This window comes from Sinocyclocheilus grahami, unplaced genomic scaffold, assembly GCF_001515645.1.
Source record: "Sinocyclocheilus grahami isolate Dianchi unplaced genomic scaffold, SAMN03320097.WGS_v1.1 scaffold85.1, whole genome shotgun sequence".
Classification (NCBI taxonomy): Eukaryota; Metazoa; Chordata; class Actinopteri; order Cypriniformes; family Cyprinidae; genus Sinocyclocheilus; species Sinocyclocheilus grahami.
In genome coordinates this window covers 490,593-503,154 of record NW_015505264.1, presented here as the reverse complement: position 1 = coordinate 503,154, position 12,562 = coordinate 490,593, and the positions used below count along the sequence as shown (strand labels likewise).

The 12,562-nt window shown below is 42.0% G+C and overlaps 1 protein-coding gene across 4 annotated transcripts in view; it reads left to right on the top strand.

The window, feature by feature from the left end:
• The window catches only part of LOC107586695 (zinc finger homeobox protein 4-like), a 77,764-nt gene extending 70,134 nt beyond the window's left edge, over nt 1–7,630 (top strand). For all 4 annotated transcript variants that reach the window (XM_016274145.1, XM_016274147.1, XM_016274144.1 and 1 more), the window contains 3 exons: nt 90–207; nt 352–5,586; nt 5,940–7,630. In XM_016274145.1, coding sequence (XP_016129631.1) covers nt 90–207; nt 352–5,586; nt 5,940–7,429 — 6,843 coding nt within the window. In that variant the 3' untranslated portion in view covers nt 7,430–7,630. The remainder of the gene's footprint in view (nt 1–89; nt 208–351; nt 5,587–5,939) is intronic.
• The last annotated feature ends 4,932 nt before the right edge of the window (nt 7,631–12,562 follow it).

The window sequence follows — 12,562 nt, the reverse complement described above, 5'->3', positions numbered from 1 at the left end:
AATCTGTTATTTTGGTCAATATTTGTGTTTATTGTTTATCTTATATTCATTGGAATCTCTTAAGGGATTGGTGTATTTTTTTTCTTCAGGTTGCAGGCCCAGATGTTACAGTGCCCAATTCCTTGCTGTCTACATCATTACAAGACAAAGTCCCATCTTTAATGGATTCTTCAGCTGTTATCCCTGAGGGATCTGGAAAACCCATGGGTAAGCACATTTATGCAGCCACCGTGTCATCTGAAATGTATGAATGGCATTTCAGAGGATTCCTTAGAAAAGTCATAATAATAGTCTTTTATAATTAAATGTTTTTGGAAGACTTCTGAAATCTTTCCTTTTTCTGAATTTCAGGAAACAGCTCTAAGGATTTGAAAAACAGCATAGGCCAAGAAAAAATTGAGGTTGAATTTGCCAATGAGGATCTCAAACCACCAAAAGAGGCTGCTGAGGCCCCTGACTGGAAGAAAGCAAGTGGTCAAGACAGGAAGAGCCCAGACTCCCTGCAGGAGCATCTAAGCGATCTGCAGAAGCGGCAGCAGCTCTCAGTCTCTGATCGCCACGTCTACAAATACCGCTGCAACCATTGCAGCCTGGCTTTCAAGACTATGCAGAAGCTTGAGATACATTCCCAGTACCATGCCATCCGTGCAGCCACCATGTGCAGTCTGTGCCAGCGCAGCTTCAGGACATTCCTTGCCCTTCGAAAGCATTTGGAAACTGGTCACCCTGAGCTGACTGAAGCAGAAGTACAGCAACTCTGTGGGAACCTGCCCCTAAATGAAGACATTGCTGAAAGTGAGATGCGGGCTCTGGAAGAGGCACAAGCCTTTGAGCATGAGCTAGACAAAGATGAGGAACTTGATCAAGAAGGGAAGGCCAGTCCAACTGGAAGTGACAGCAGCTCCTTGCTTGATGACATGGGCTCAGAGCCAAAGCGGACCTTGCCTTTTAGGAAAGGTCCAAATTTCACCATGGAAAAGTTTTTAGACCCCTCACGTCCATACAAATGCACAGTATGCAAGGAGTCATTCACCCAAAAGAACATTCTCCTTGTTCACTACAATTCTGTCTCACATTTGCATAAGCTAAAGAAAGTAATCCAAGAGGCCTCAAGCCCAGTTCCCCAGGAGACCAGCAACAATGTTGACAACAAACCATACAAATGCAATATATGTAACGTTGCTTATAGCCAAAGCTCAACCCTGGAGATTCATATGAGGTCTGTACTTCATCAGACAAAAACACGAACTGCCAAAATGGAGAGTAGTACTAGTACTGGGGGTGGTAGCAGCGGAAGTTCTACATCTAAAAGCCCTGTTCCACTCAATCAGGGAAGTGCAGATTCTGCAAATGCACCAGTACCCTCTAACAAAGAAAACACTGTAGATGCCAAAGAAGTTACCATGAAACAAACTACTGATCACATGCATGTGCAGCCTACCCACCCACCAACCCAGTCACCAGCACAGCTTCAGATGCAACTGCAGCATGAGCTCCAGCAGCAAGCTGCATTCTTTCAGCCACAGTTTCTGAATCCAGCTTTCTTCCCACACTTCCCAATGACACCAGAGGCCCTGCTGCAATTCCAGCAGCCCCAGTTCCTCTTCCCATTCTACATCCCTGGTGCTGAATTTAACATCAGCCCTGAGCTTGCATTGCATTCAGCTGCATTTGGGATGCCTGGTATGACTGGATCATTCCTGGAAGATCTGAAGCAGCAGATGCAGCAACAACATCAGCTGGGCCAACAGCAACAGCTTCAACTTTCTCAGCAGCAAGCTCAGCAGCAGGCCTCCCAGTCTCAAATGCAGCAGCAGAAAGCACAGCAGCAGAGTCACAAGCCAAAAACTGAGTCCTACCACATTGCCCTGTCTGAGATTCAAATGTCCAGAGATGCTGAAGAGTACCTAGAAAAGCAGGAGAGCAAAGCAAAGCTGGATATAGCTAATGATATTGACAGTGCAAAAGACATTAAAGATTCAAGAAAGCCTAAATTTTCAGAACCTCTTATTCCTCCACCACGCATCATCTCAGGAGCTAGAGGTAATGCTGCTAAAGCACTACTTGAGAACTTTGGCTTTGAATTGGTTATACAGTACAATGAGAATAGACAGAAAACCCAGAAAAAGAATAGAGAGGAAGAGTTGACTGACAAACTGGAGTGTGGGCTGTGTGGAAAGTTCTTCTCCAACATGCTTATTCTCAAAAGCCATCAGGAACATGTGCATGGGCAGTTCTTTCCATACGTGGAGCTGGAAAAGTTTGCACAGCAGTACAGGGAGGCATATGACAAGTTGTATCCCATAAACCCAGCATCTCCAGAAACACCCCCCCCACCACCTCCACCACCACCTCCTCCTCCTCCTGCCCCAGTGACCGCTCTCCCTGCCACTACGTCTGTAGGAAAATCGCAGACACCATCTCCTGCACCTCTACAAACTCCTCAGCAAGCGCCACCACCGCCGCCTCCACCACCACCACCGCCTCCTCCACCACCCACTGCACCTCCTCAAGTGCAGCTCCCTGTTTCTCTTGACCTGCCAATTTTCCCACCACTGATGATGCAATCAGTGCAGCACCCTGGGCTACCCCCACAGCTTGCGCTGCAGCTTCCAACAATGGACTCTTTATCTTCTGACCTCACACAGTTATGTCAACAACAACTGGGACTGGATCCAAACTTCCTGCGGCAGTCTCAGTTCAAGCGTCCTCGCACCAGAATCACAGATGATCAGCTAAAAATCCTCCGTGCTCATTTTGACATCAATAATTCTCCCAACGAAGAACAGATTCAAGAAATGGCAGATAAATCTGGCCTCCCTCAGAAAGTCATAAAGCACTGGTTCCGCAATACACTCTTCAAAGAACGTCAAAGAAGCAAAGATTCCCCTTACAATTTTAACATTCCACCCATGACCACACTGGAAGATATCAGACTTGAATCACAAGTGAACATGCTAGAGTATTACAGAACTGATGCTACGACGAACAGAAGGTCATCAAGAACACGTTTCACAGATTATCAACTGCGAGTACTCCAAGATTTCTTTGATACCAATGCTTACCCTAAGGATGATGAAATTGAGCAGCTCTCAACGGTACTCAACCTGCCAACGCGAGTGATTGTGGTGTGGTTCCAAAATGCCCGTCAGAAGGCCCGCAAGAGCTATGAGAACCAAACAGATACGAAAGACAGCGAAAAGAAAGAACTGACAAATGAACGATACATTAGGACCAACAACATGCAGTACCAATGTAAGAAATGCAGTGTCATTTTCCCCCGAATTTTTGACCTCATTACTCACCAGAAGAAGCAATGCTACAAAGATGAGGATGATGAAGCTGGAGATGAAAACCACTCAGAGGAATTCACAGAAAACAATGAGCAAAGTTCAATGAAGCCAACAGAGTCAGCAATAAACTCTGTTGTAACAGCAAGCAGCTCTGGCTCCAGCTCTCCCTTAATGCCTTCACCTCGACCTGATGTAGGGAAGTCCTCACCCAAACCTGAGCTCCTCCATGAAAAAACTAAATTGGGAGAGATTGCCTCTTTACAAACCCCCAAGAACCTAAATGAGTTAAAATCTTCCAAGGCTTCAACCCCACAACCTCCACCACAAAAATTACCTCAACCACAATTGTCAAGACCCCATTCCCAGCCCCAGTCTACGACTGTCCCATCAAGTCCTCTTTCAATTGCACTGTCCTCTCTTAACAATAGCCTACCACCTCAAATGTTACAGTACCACTGTGATCAGTGCAAAATCGCTTTCCCAACAGTAGAGCTGTGGCAGGAGCACCAGCACATGCATTTTCTGGCTGCCCAGAACCAATTCTTACACTCACAGTTTTTAGAAAGGCCACTGGATATGCCCTATATGATCTTTGATCCAAATAACCCTCTTATGACTGGGCAACTCCTGTCTGGAGCCCTATCCCAGATGCCAACTCCAAGCAACTCTGGCCTTGCTGTGAACTCTAACTCTGTGAAACGTAAATTAGATGAAAAAGAGGATGGATCTCATGAAAAAGATGGTGTTAATAGTGCAGAAGATCAGCACAGAGATAAACGTCTTAGGACTACCATTACTCCAGAACAACTTGAGATCCTATATGATAAATATTTGCTCGATTCAAACCCAACAAGAAAGATGTTAGATCATATTGCTCGTGAAGTTGGCCTGAAGAAAAGAGTTGTCCAAGTATGGTTTCAGAACACCCGAGCCAGAGAGAGGAAGGGACAATTTAGAGCAGTTGGGTCCTCTCAGACTCACAAAAAGTGTCCCTTCTGCAGAGCACTGTTCAAGGCCAAGTCAGCTCTTGATAGCCACATTCGCTCAAGACACTGGCATGAGGCAAAACAGGCAGGCTTTAGTTTGCCCCCAAGTCCAATGATGCCTCAAGACGAAGGAGGTCAAAGTCCCAATAAGTATAATTTTGCTGACTACCTACAAATGACCACAAAGACTGAGATGAATGACAGTGAGCCTCCATCTGCATCTTCCACTCCAGTTAAACCTTCTGAGATGGCACTAAAAAATGTATTGAGCTTACCATCCGTAAAAGCAGAACATAGTTATGAATTTGAGGGGCTTAACTTTAGCTCTGCAGAGGCCTCTTTTGATGCCAACAGAATTGACTTTGATGAGACCTCCTCAATTAACACAGCTGTGAGTGATGCTACAACCGGAGATGAGACCAATAATGAAGTTGAGAATCTCACTGTAAATGGAGGTGAAAAAATTATTGAGAGCAGAATGAGCCTAGCACAAATCTCTGACATAAATGGGGATAGATTCCATTTCAACATGGTTAGCCCAGCATTAAGTTTCTCTGGCAAAGACAGTGACTTCTTCAATTCCAGAGATGATGAACTAGATGATTATGCAGACAAGAGCGAGACTTCAAGTTTGGCTGATCCAAGTTCACCCAGTCCATTTGGAGGTACAAATCCCTTCAAGTCTGCAAAAGCTGGTGGAGAGAGACCAGGCTACAAACGTTTTAGAACCCAAATGAGCAACCTACAGCTAAAAGTCCTAAAGGCTTGTTTCAGTGACTACCGCACACCTACTATGCAAGAGTGTGAAATGCTGGGCAATGAAATAGGACTCCCAAAACGGGTTGTGCAAGTCTGGTTCCAGAATGCCCGTGCAAAAGAAAAGAAGTTCAAAATAAACATTGGAAAGCCATTTATGATAAGCCAGGGCTCCCCAGATGGGCCGAGGCCTGAGTGTATATTATGTGGCGTGAAGTATACAGCCAGACTTTCGATTCGTGATCATATCTTCTCGAAGCAGCACATTGCGAAAGTACAGGAAATCCTGGGCAACCAGGTTGATCGAGAAAAAGACTATCTTGCACCTACCACTGTCCGCCAGCTTATGGCTCAACAAGAACTTGACCGTTTGAAGAAGGTAACCGATGTACTCAACTTGCCAGCCCATCACCAACCTGCAGTGGACAATAATGCACTTCATGGCCTTAGCCTGCCAACTGCCTACCCAGGAATATCTGGTCTCCCACCAGTGCTTCTTCCTGGTGTCAATGGGCCATCCTCCCTTCCAGGTTTTCCACCAAATACACCTGGTGAGTTAGTATGACAAACACAGTGCAGTAGCTCAATGAACAGTTAATGCATTAAATGCTACTGCCCCATTTGCTTCCTTTGAAGAACTTTATTTCCTAAAGACTTAATGCATGCATTCACTGTAACAATGTGGAATACTTCGAGTTTGACTGTGACCCCTAAAGTTGAGTTGATTTCATGCCTGTGTGCTTATTTTCAAGGTTTTATCTTTTTGTTGTATCCTTCTTTAGATAAAGTGCTTGTAACAGTTTGGTTCCATAACAGAGGGATAGCCCCAAAATAATGTCTTGCAAAGTTGAGGAGTTATTTTGCAGTCAAATGTTTCAATATTATCTATACCACTGTATTTCAGCTTTAGCGTCTCCTGGTGCTGGCATGCTTGGGTTCCCTACTCCAGCCACCCCTTCTCCTGCCATGTCTCTCAGCAGTACCCCAACCAAGACTCTTCTTCAGACACCTCCTCCTCCTCCTCCTCCTCCTCAACCCGCCGCACTTCCTCTTCCTCCCACTCCTTTGGCAGCAAATCAGACTGAGCAGCACATAAAAGAATCCGAGAAAGACAAGAAGTTAGAGAAGCCTAAGGTGAAAGAAAGAGAAGCTGACACTGCCCGTTCCGAGACTCTAATTGTGAAGAAAAGGGAAAAGCCCTCGCCGCCACTTTCAATGTTAGGAAAATTGGGAAGTGAGACACAGATGGACCCAGCACAACTGCAAGCCCTTCAGAATGCCATTGCTGGTGACCCAGGCTCCTTCCTAGGGGGACAGTTCTTGCCTTATTTCATCCCTGGCTTTGCATCTTGCTTCTCACCCCAACTTCCTGGCGGAATGCAGGGGGGATACTTCCCTCCTCTGTGTGGAATGGAGAACATGTTCCCCTACGGCCCTGCAATGCCGCAGGCTATTGCTGGGCTTTCTCCAACTGCCCTGCTGCAGCAGTACCAACAGTACCAGCAGTCCCTCCAGGATTCCTTACAGAAGCAGCATCAGCAGCAGCAGAAGCAAAGTGAACCGCAGCATAAAACGCCCCCTATGAAGTCAACGAGTGCACGAAGCAACTCTCTCAAACCAAAAGAGACTATTGAAACTAAGGATGATAAAGGCTCTTCAACAGAAAGCACAAATGAAGAACCCCGAACGAATACCAAAAGTTCAGGCTTTCCAGATGCGTTTATCGTTCCGTCCATCAAACACGAGTTTATATGCAGAAAGTGCCAGATGATTTTTGCTGATGAAGACTCAGCAGCTCGCCACCAGAAGTCCTTCTGTTACTTTGGTCACCCGTTTATCGATTCACAAGAGACAGTGCTTCGCAAGGCCGTGAGCAAGTACAATTGCATAGCCTGCAACGTGTCTGTCAGCGGAAACGAAGCACTTGGCCAACACCTTCAGTCGAGCTTGCACAAAGAGAAAACAATCAAACAAGCAATGAGAAATGCCAAAGAGCATGCTAGATTATTACCTCACTCAGTCTGCTCCCCTTGTCCTAACACCACATCTACCTCGCAGTCTGCAGCTTCTTCTAATAACACCTTGCCTCATCTCTCTCACTTGTCCATGAAGTCCTGGCCAAATATTCTTTTCCAGGCCTCAGCCAGGAAAGCTGCGTCCTGCCCATCTGCTTCTCCTCCTCCCCTTTCCTTGCCTTCAACGGTTACCTCAACTTCGTGCAGCACCTCAGGGGTTCAAACCTCACTACCCACCGAAAGTTGTTCAGACGAGTCTGACAGTGAGTTAAGCCAGAAGCTGGATGACTTAGATAACACGTTGGAAGTCAAGGCTAAGGCGGCGTCCGGCCTAGATGGCAATTTCAGTAGTATCAGAATGGATATGTTCAGTGTGTAGGTGTGAAAAACGGATCCCTTGCTTAAACGAAAAAAGACTTTTAACTGCAGTTCCAAAGTTTCTCTAACCCAAAAAATTACAGTACCAAAAGATTGACTCAGGATTGTTTTTCCCATATTGATATGCTGGCAAGAAAATGATTGATTTTTGTTATGGACAGAACTGTTGCAGATGCTTGACTGAGCTTATATTGTATACAAACATGGAATAGGAAAACTCTCACAAGTTCTTTTGGAGCTTGATTCAAGCCAAAAATTCTCACGATAGCAAATTGCACCTCAGCTGGATTGATTTCCAAATGCTAGCATGTACTGTATGGGATAATGATCCAGAACTTTCAAAGAGAATTTCTCTTCGTTTAGTTAGGTGTAATTCAGTAGCTTTAAATTCTCAGGTCAGAACATAACATTTCTCATTTGTTGAAACAGCAACGAAGCCTGCTTATAAATGGCTTTTACCAAAACATGTCAAGCTTTATTGGAGGCATTTCCTTGATGTGTGTAAGTGTACCAAGAGACAATATAACTGTTACAGGACAACGCGCATATTCTTTTAGTTTGCCCTACGAGAGAGTATGCTTTTACCACTGAGGGAATTTAGAATGGTGAAGTCATGTGTTATGCCCCTGTGTTTGCCAGTTTGTATTGCCACAAGCTGTATTTATATACAACACCCTTTTTTCTTGTAGAATATACTAATAATCTGTGCCAACTCTTACCTTCTTTCTTTTACCTCTCATCACACCCTTTTCTGAAGAGGTAATAATTCTAGTTTTGATAGACTCTTGAACATTATGTGAATAGGACATTTTTTCATTTGTGAATTGCTATACTGTTACGGTACTTGCTTGTGTCTGGACTATAGTGCACTTATTTGATTTCAGTTTTTCTTTCTTTCTTTTTTTATTATTATTATTTGAGGTAGGCCATGTCTTAATTTAATAGACATCAGTTTTCGGGGTTTGTTTATTCATTTGTTTGAATTATTATTTGTGTGTAGTTCAGCAGCAGATTGGTCCACATTTGTTTAGACGTTTCACACCGAACAATCCAGAGACATTTAACAATTGGTGCATCCATGAAAGTAGTACTGTATACTTGAAAAAGTGCAAGTTGGACAAAATGTGTTGAAAAATGGTATGAACATTTGCTTCTTTTAAACAAGAAAGCTGCTTTTTAAAAGGGGGATAAAGCATTTGTTTTATAAAAATTATTTCCCCCCCCCCTGTACTTCTGTAGGACTGAACACAGTGTTACCCCTATACACTGCCATATAGTGGATAGGCTGTTTCTTCCATTCTACTCTGGGCACTTCTGTTAATGTCATGAACATAGACCATTTTCCATCATATTTAGTGATACTTGGATTACAAAGTATTATCTTATGACGTTATGCTGCTACTGTGTAATGTTTTTGTTTTTGTTTTGTTTTTTCTAAATCGCTTGCCATACATTTTCAGCTTCCTACTAGACAGAATACTGATTCATCATGAATTACATTGCTTTACTGTTTTTATTTAATTTTCTTTCATTTTTGGCTGTGTAACTTAAAGAATGTGAACGCTGTCAAGGGTGTTTAATTTTTACGAATCACTTTCTGGTTTGATACAGTTGGACAATGTGATTCATTCCAAAGTAACAGAAGGCTTAATGTATGAAAGTAAAAGGCTCGTGAACAAAGAAAGCTAAGCTGTTGTACATATTCGTAGTTGGCTGTGCATGGTACAAATTTATTAATATGAAGAAATGCAAAAATGTATTGCTTTTGGTATTCCTATTCTGAGATGAACAAGTAGCATGTAATGCAACTGTTTGACAGGTTAAATCAAATCATGCTTAAAAATTGTTTCAAACGATGAAATTAAGTAACATTTCTTTTTACTTTATATTGCTGTACAGGTGTTTTTTTCTGTTTAAGGTAAAATGTCACAGTTTTTAATTATCTTTTTTGTGGACTTTTTAATGTTCTTATTTGGATTTTTAATATTTTAACGCTTATTTTAATCCTGAAGACACTTTTTGATTGTGTTTCACAAGAGACATCTTTGCCTCCCAAGGTGCAATCCTGCCTCTGTCCAAAACATGAGCGACTGTCCTGATTCCAAAGGCTTTTAGAACTCGGCTTTTGCCTTTTCCTGAATGTGGAACAGCATTTAGAGACTGAGCTGTCAGCTAGCACCGTGCGCTAAGGTGTTAGCCTGGACCAGAATGCTTCCCACACGAAGGACTGGTAGAGCAAAAAAAACAAAAAACACAAAAAAAAGAAAATACAAAAAACCAAGGATGGTCCAGTAATGTAATTGTATATAAATGTTGCAACTGCACAGCAGCCAAAAAACCTTTCTACGGATGGATAGTGTCAAGCATAGGAGGACAACCTTCTAAAGGTTGATATTAGGATTGTTCTTCTGGATATCAAAGGGATGATCAAGGCGTAATCATATTCTACACAATACGTACTTTCAACGCCTGGGTAACATAGGAAATGCACCCCAAGGTTTTAATAAAAAAAGATGCCCCTATGGCGAAAACTTTAAATAAACTAAACCAAAAATGTTATTGATGTTTTATATATAGAGAGTAGTCTCATTAGTTTTTGTTACTGTAATGTTTGAGGTCTCAGCTGTACCGTATTACGGTAATAACATGGTTTTGAAACTTTTTTATTTTGTCACAGACCTGTTGTCATAGTTGAAATGACGTTTATTGTAGATGGTATTTGAACAAATTCTTCTGGAAATAGTTCATCAAGTATGTTTGTTGCTCATTGTTGTGATACATTAAAAACTGTATCTGCAAACCACTTCAGCGCCTGGCATCACTTTCTATGTTTCTTGCTTTGTGCATTTTAGCCATCAATAATACTATTGAATGACATCACACGGAAAAGACACAAATTCGAGCCCATCCATTCCATCCTTACCCTGAGCTCATGCTGCCAATGAGCTAGAGAAGAGGTCACATTATCCCTAAATCCACACTGAGAACATTTTTAATTTCACATGGTATGCCTTTACATGTTATTTGGTTGTAATCTGGCTTTATCCAGACGCAATGGATTATCTGTAGAAGTGTCAATCTCAAGAGCCTTTCTGCAGGTATTTGTCTAAGCTTCTCCCCTGGAAGAGATAATGGATTATTCATCAATCTACCAAGCAGATCATCCAGCCGTGAGATTTAACTGCTATTCGGCAGAGGAAAAAGGACTTTGTGCGTCTAATAACTAGTCATTTTTAAAACTCGCACACAAAAGGCTGTACATAATTGTGGTAAATCGCTTGCTTTTAAAACAAACCAGACACAATTTAGTGAAGTCTATCACATCTCATCCAGCAGTTCACATCTCTCTTCATGGTTCAAATGTTACTAACATTTCCCATTCCCGTTAGTGACTAGAAAATCATTCTCGGAGGTTTTATCCCAGTTTGGACATCTTTGATCAGCACATCCAAATTGCGTTTTGCATATTTGGTCATATATCTTTTATTCTAACAGATGTTTCCAACCAATTTGTTTTGCAGCCTCCACTTGGATGTCATTCCTGTTATTTTTGCAGTATCTTGAGGGTCACACTATTCTGTGATTGGATAGGGTTTGACCTTTGGAAGAACAATAGCAGAAGGCATTTCGGTTCTGCCCTCTCCTCACACCTTCTCTCTATCTTTCCACAGTTTGCTGACATTTAAGACTCCGGGACCAATCCCAGTAGCTCTGTACGTATCTTATGCCATGTGATCTTGATGAATTGTTCAATTGTTTTGCTGTGGAGTGAGAGAGGACTGATGTTAATCCACAGATTTGCACTAAAGAGCCCATCTGCCCTTGTAAAAGGTATTTGGCACGTCATCATCACATGACCAGCATTTTCGTCTCGTCTTCGTCACGTGATAAAGGTTCGTTGACGACTATATTTAGTCATAATTTTCGTTGAAGAAAGCAACACTATTTGGCACACACAATTGCCACTGAAATACTGTGTTTTTAGATATTTGAAGATGATCGAAAATGGCTTCAAATACTTGGGAATTGATTATTGCATCAAGTAAATCTGTCCATATGGCATGCTTGTCATTTAATGGCAGTACTTATACAGTCAAAGAGATGCAGCTGATGTGTCCTATGCTAATGTTTATTGACACATTTTTGGTTGATATTTTCTCAAGCCATTTGTTGGATCTGGGGACAGTAAACTGAATAAAAAGTGATTGGATCTTTGTCTCTCTTGCCACTGAAATCCCATGTGTAGAATACTAATTCCTATATTTGGTCCCTGAACTCAGGTCTTTCATTTGAAACAGATTCAATTATAATTAAATTCTGCACATGGGAATATATCATTCCTGCACAATACCTAATTTACTGTGGCAGATATTATATTGTCCCAAACAAAAATGCATCAGTCCAGTATTTATATATCCTATATTCATCCTCTATTCATTTCCTTGCTCCCCCCCCCCTATAGATTTCTATTTTATGTCCTTCTTTAATCTTTCCTCTTTTTTAATCTCCTCCTCTCACCGGTGATCACAAAAGCTATTTTAGTTTGTTCTTTGATTCATAAACTTGCTCTGTTCTCCACACCTGTGCTTCATTTACCATGTGCACCTGAGCAGTTCCACCAGATGTGTTCGAGACAAAATTACTAATCATTTATGCTGGCCTGACTGTAGAGGCTTTGTATTAATAGAACATTTCTGCATTTGTGACACAGACATAGATCAGTTCTCTAATTCCAATTTGCATATATCAGTAGCCTAGTGCATTTGTGTTTGACTCGAGCAGCGTTAAATTCGAAATATATGTATTTTCTAATTGTTTTATGTCACAAAGGAGCTTATCCGCATGGTTTGGTGGTAAGCAGCATGTTTGCAACAATATAGAGTTACTGAGTTCTCACAAAGTTGCCGGTTTGAGTCCGAATCCAAATTCGCTTCCACTCTCCCAATACATTTTTGCCGCTCTAATCTGTCCTTATGTCCTTATTCGCATTAATGCAAAAAAAAAAGGCCAGATAAAAACAGGATTACAGGTGATAAGAGAGACCTCATCGAGACTTAAATACGATATATAATGTTCCCTGCAGCAGACAAATATGGAGGAAAGCTGAAGGGATAAACGAATTATTCCGTTCTGA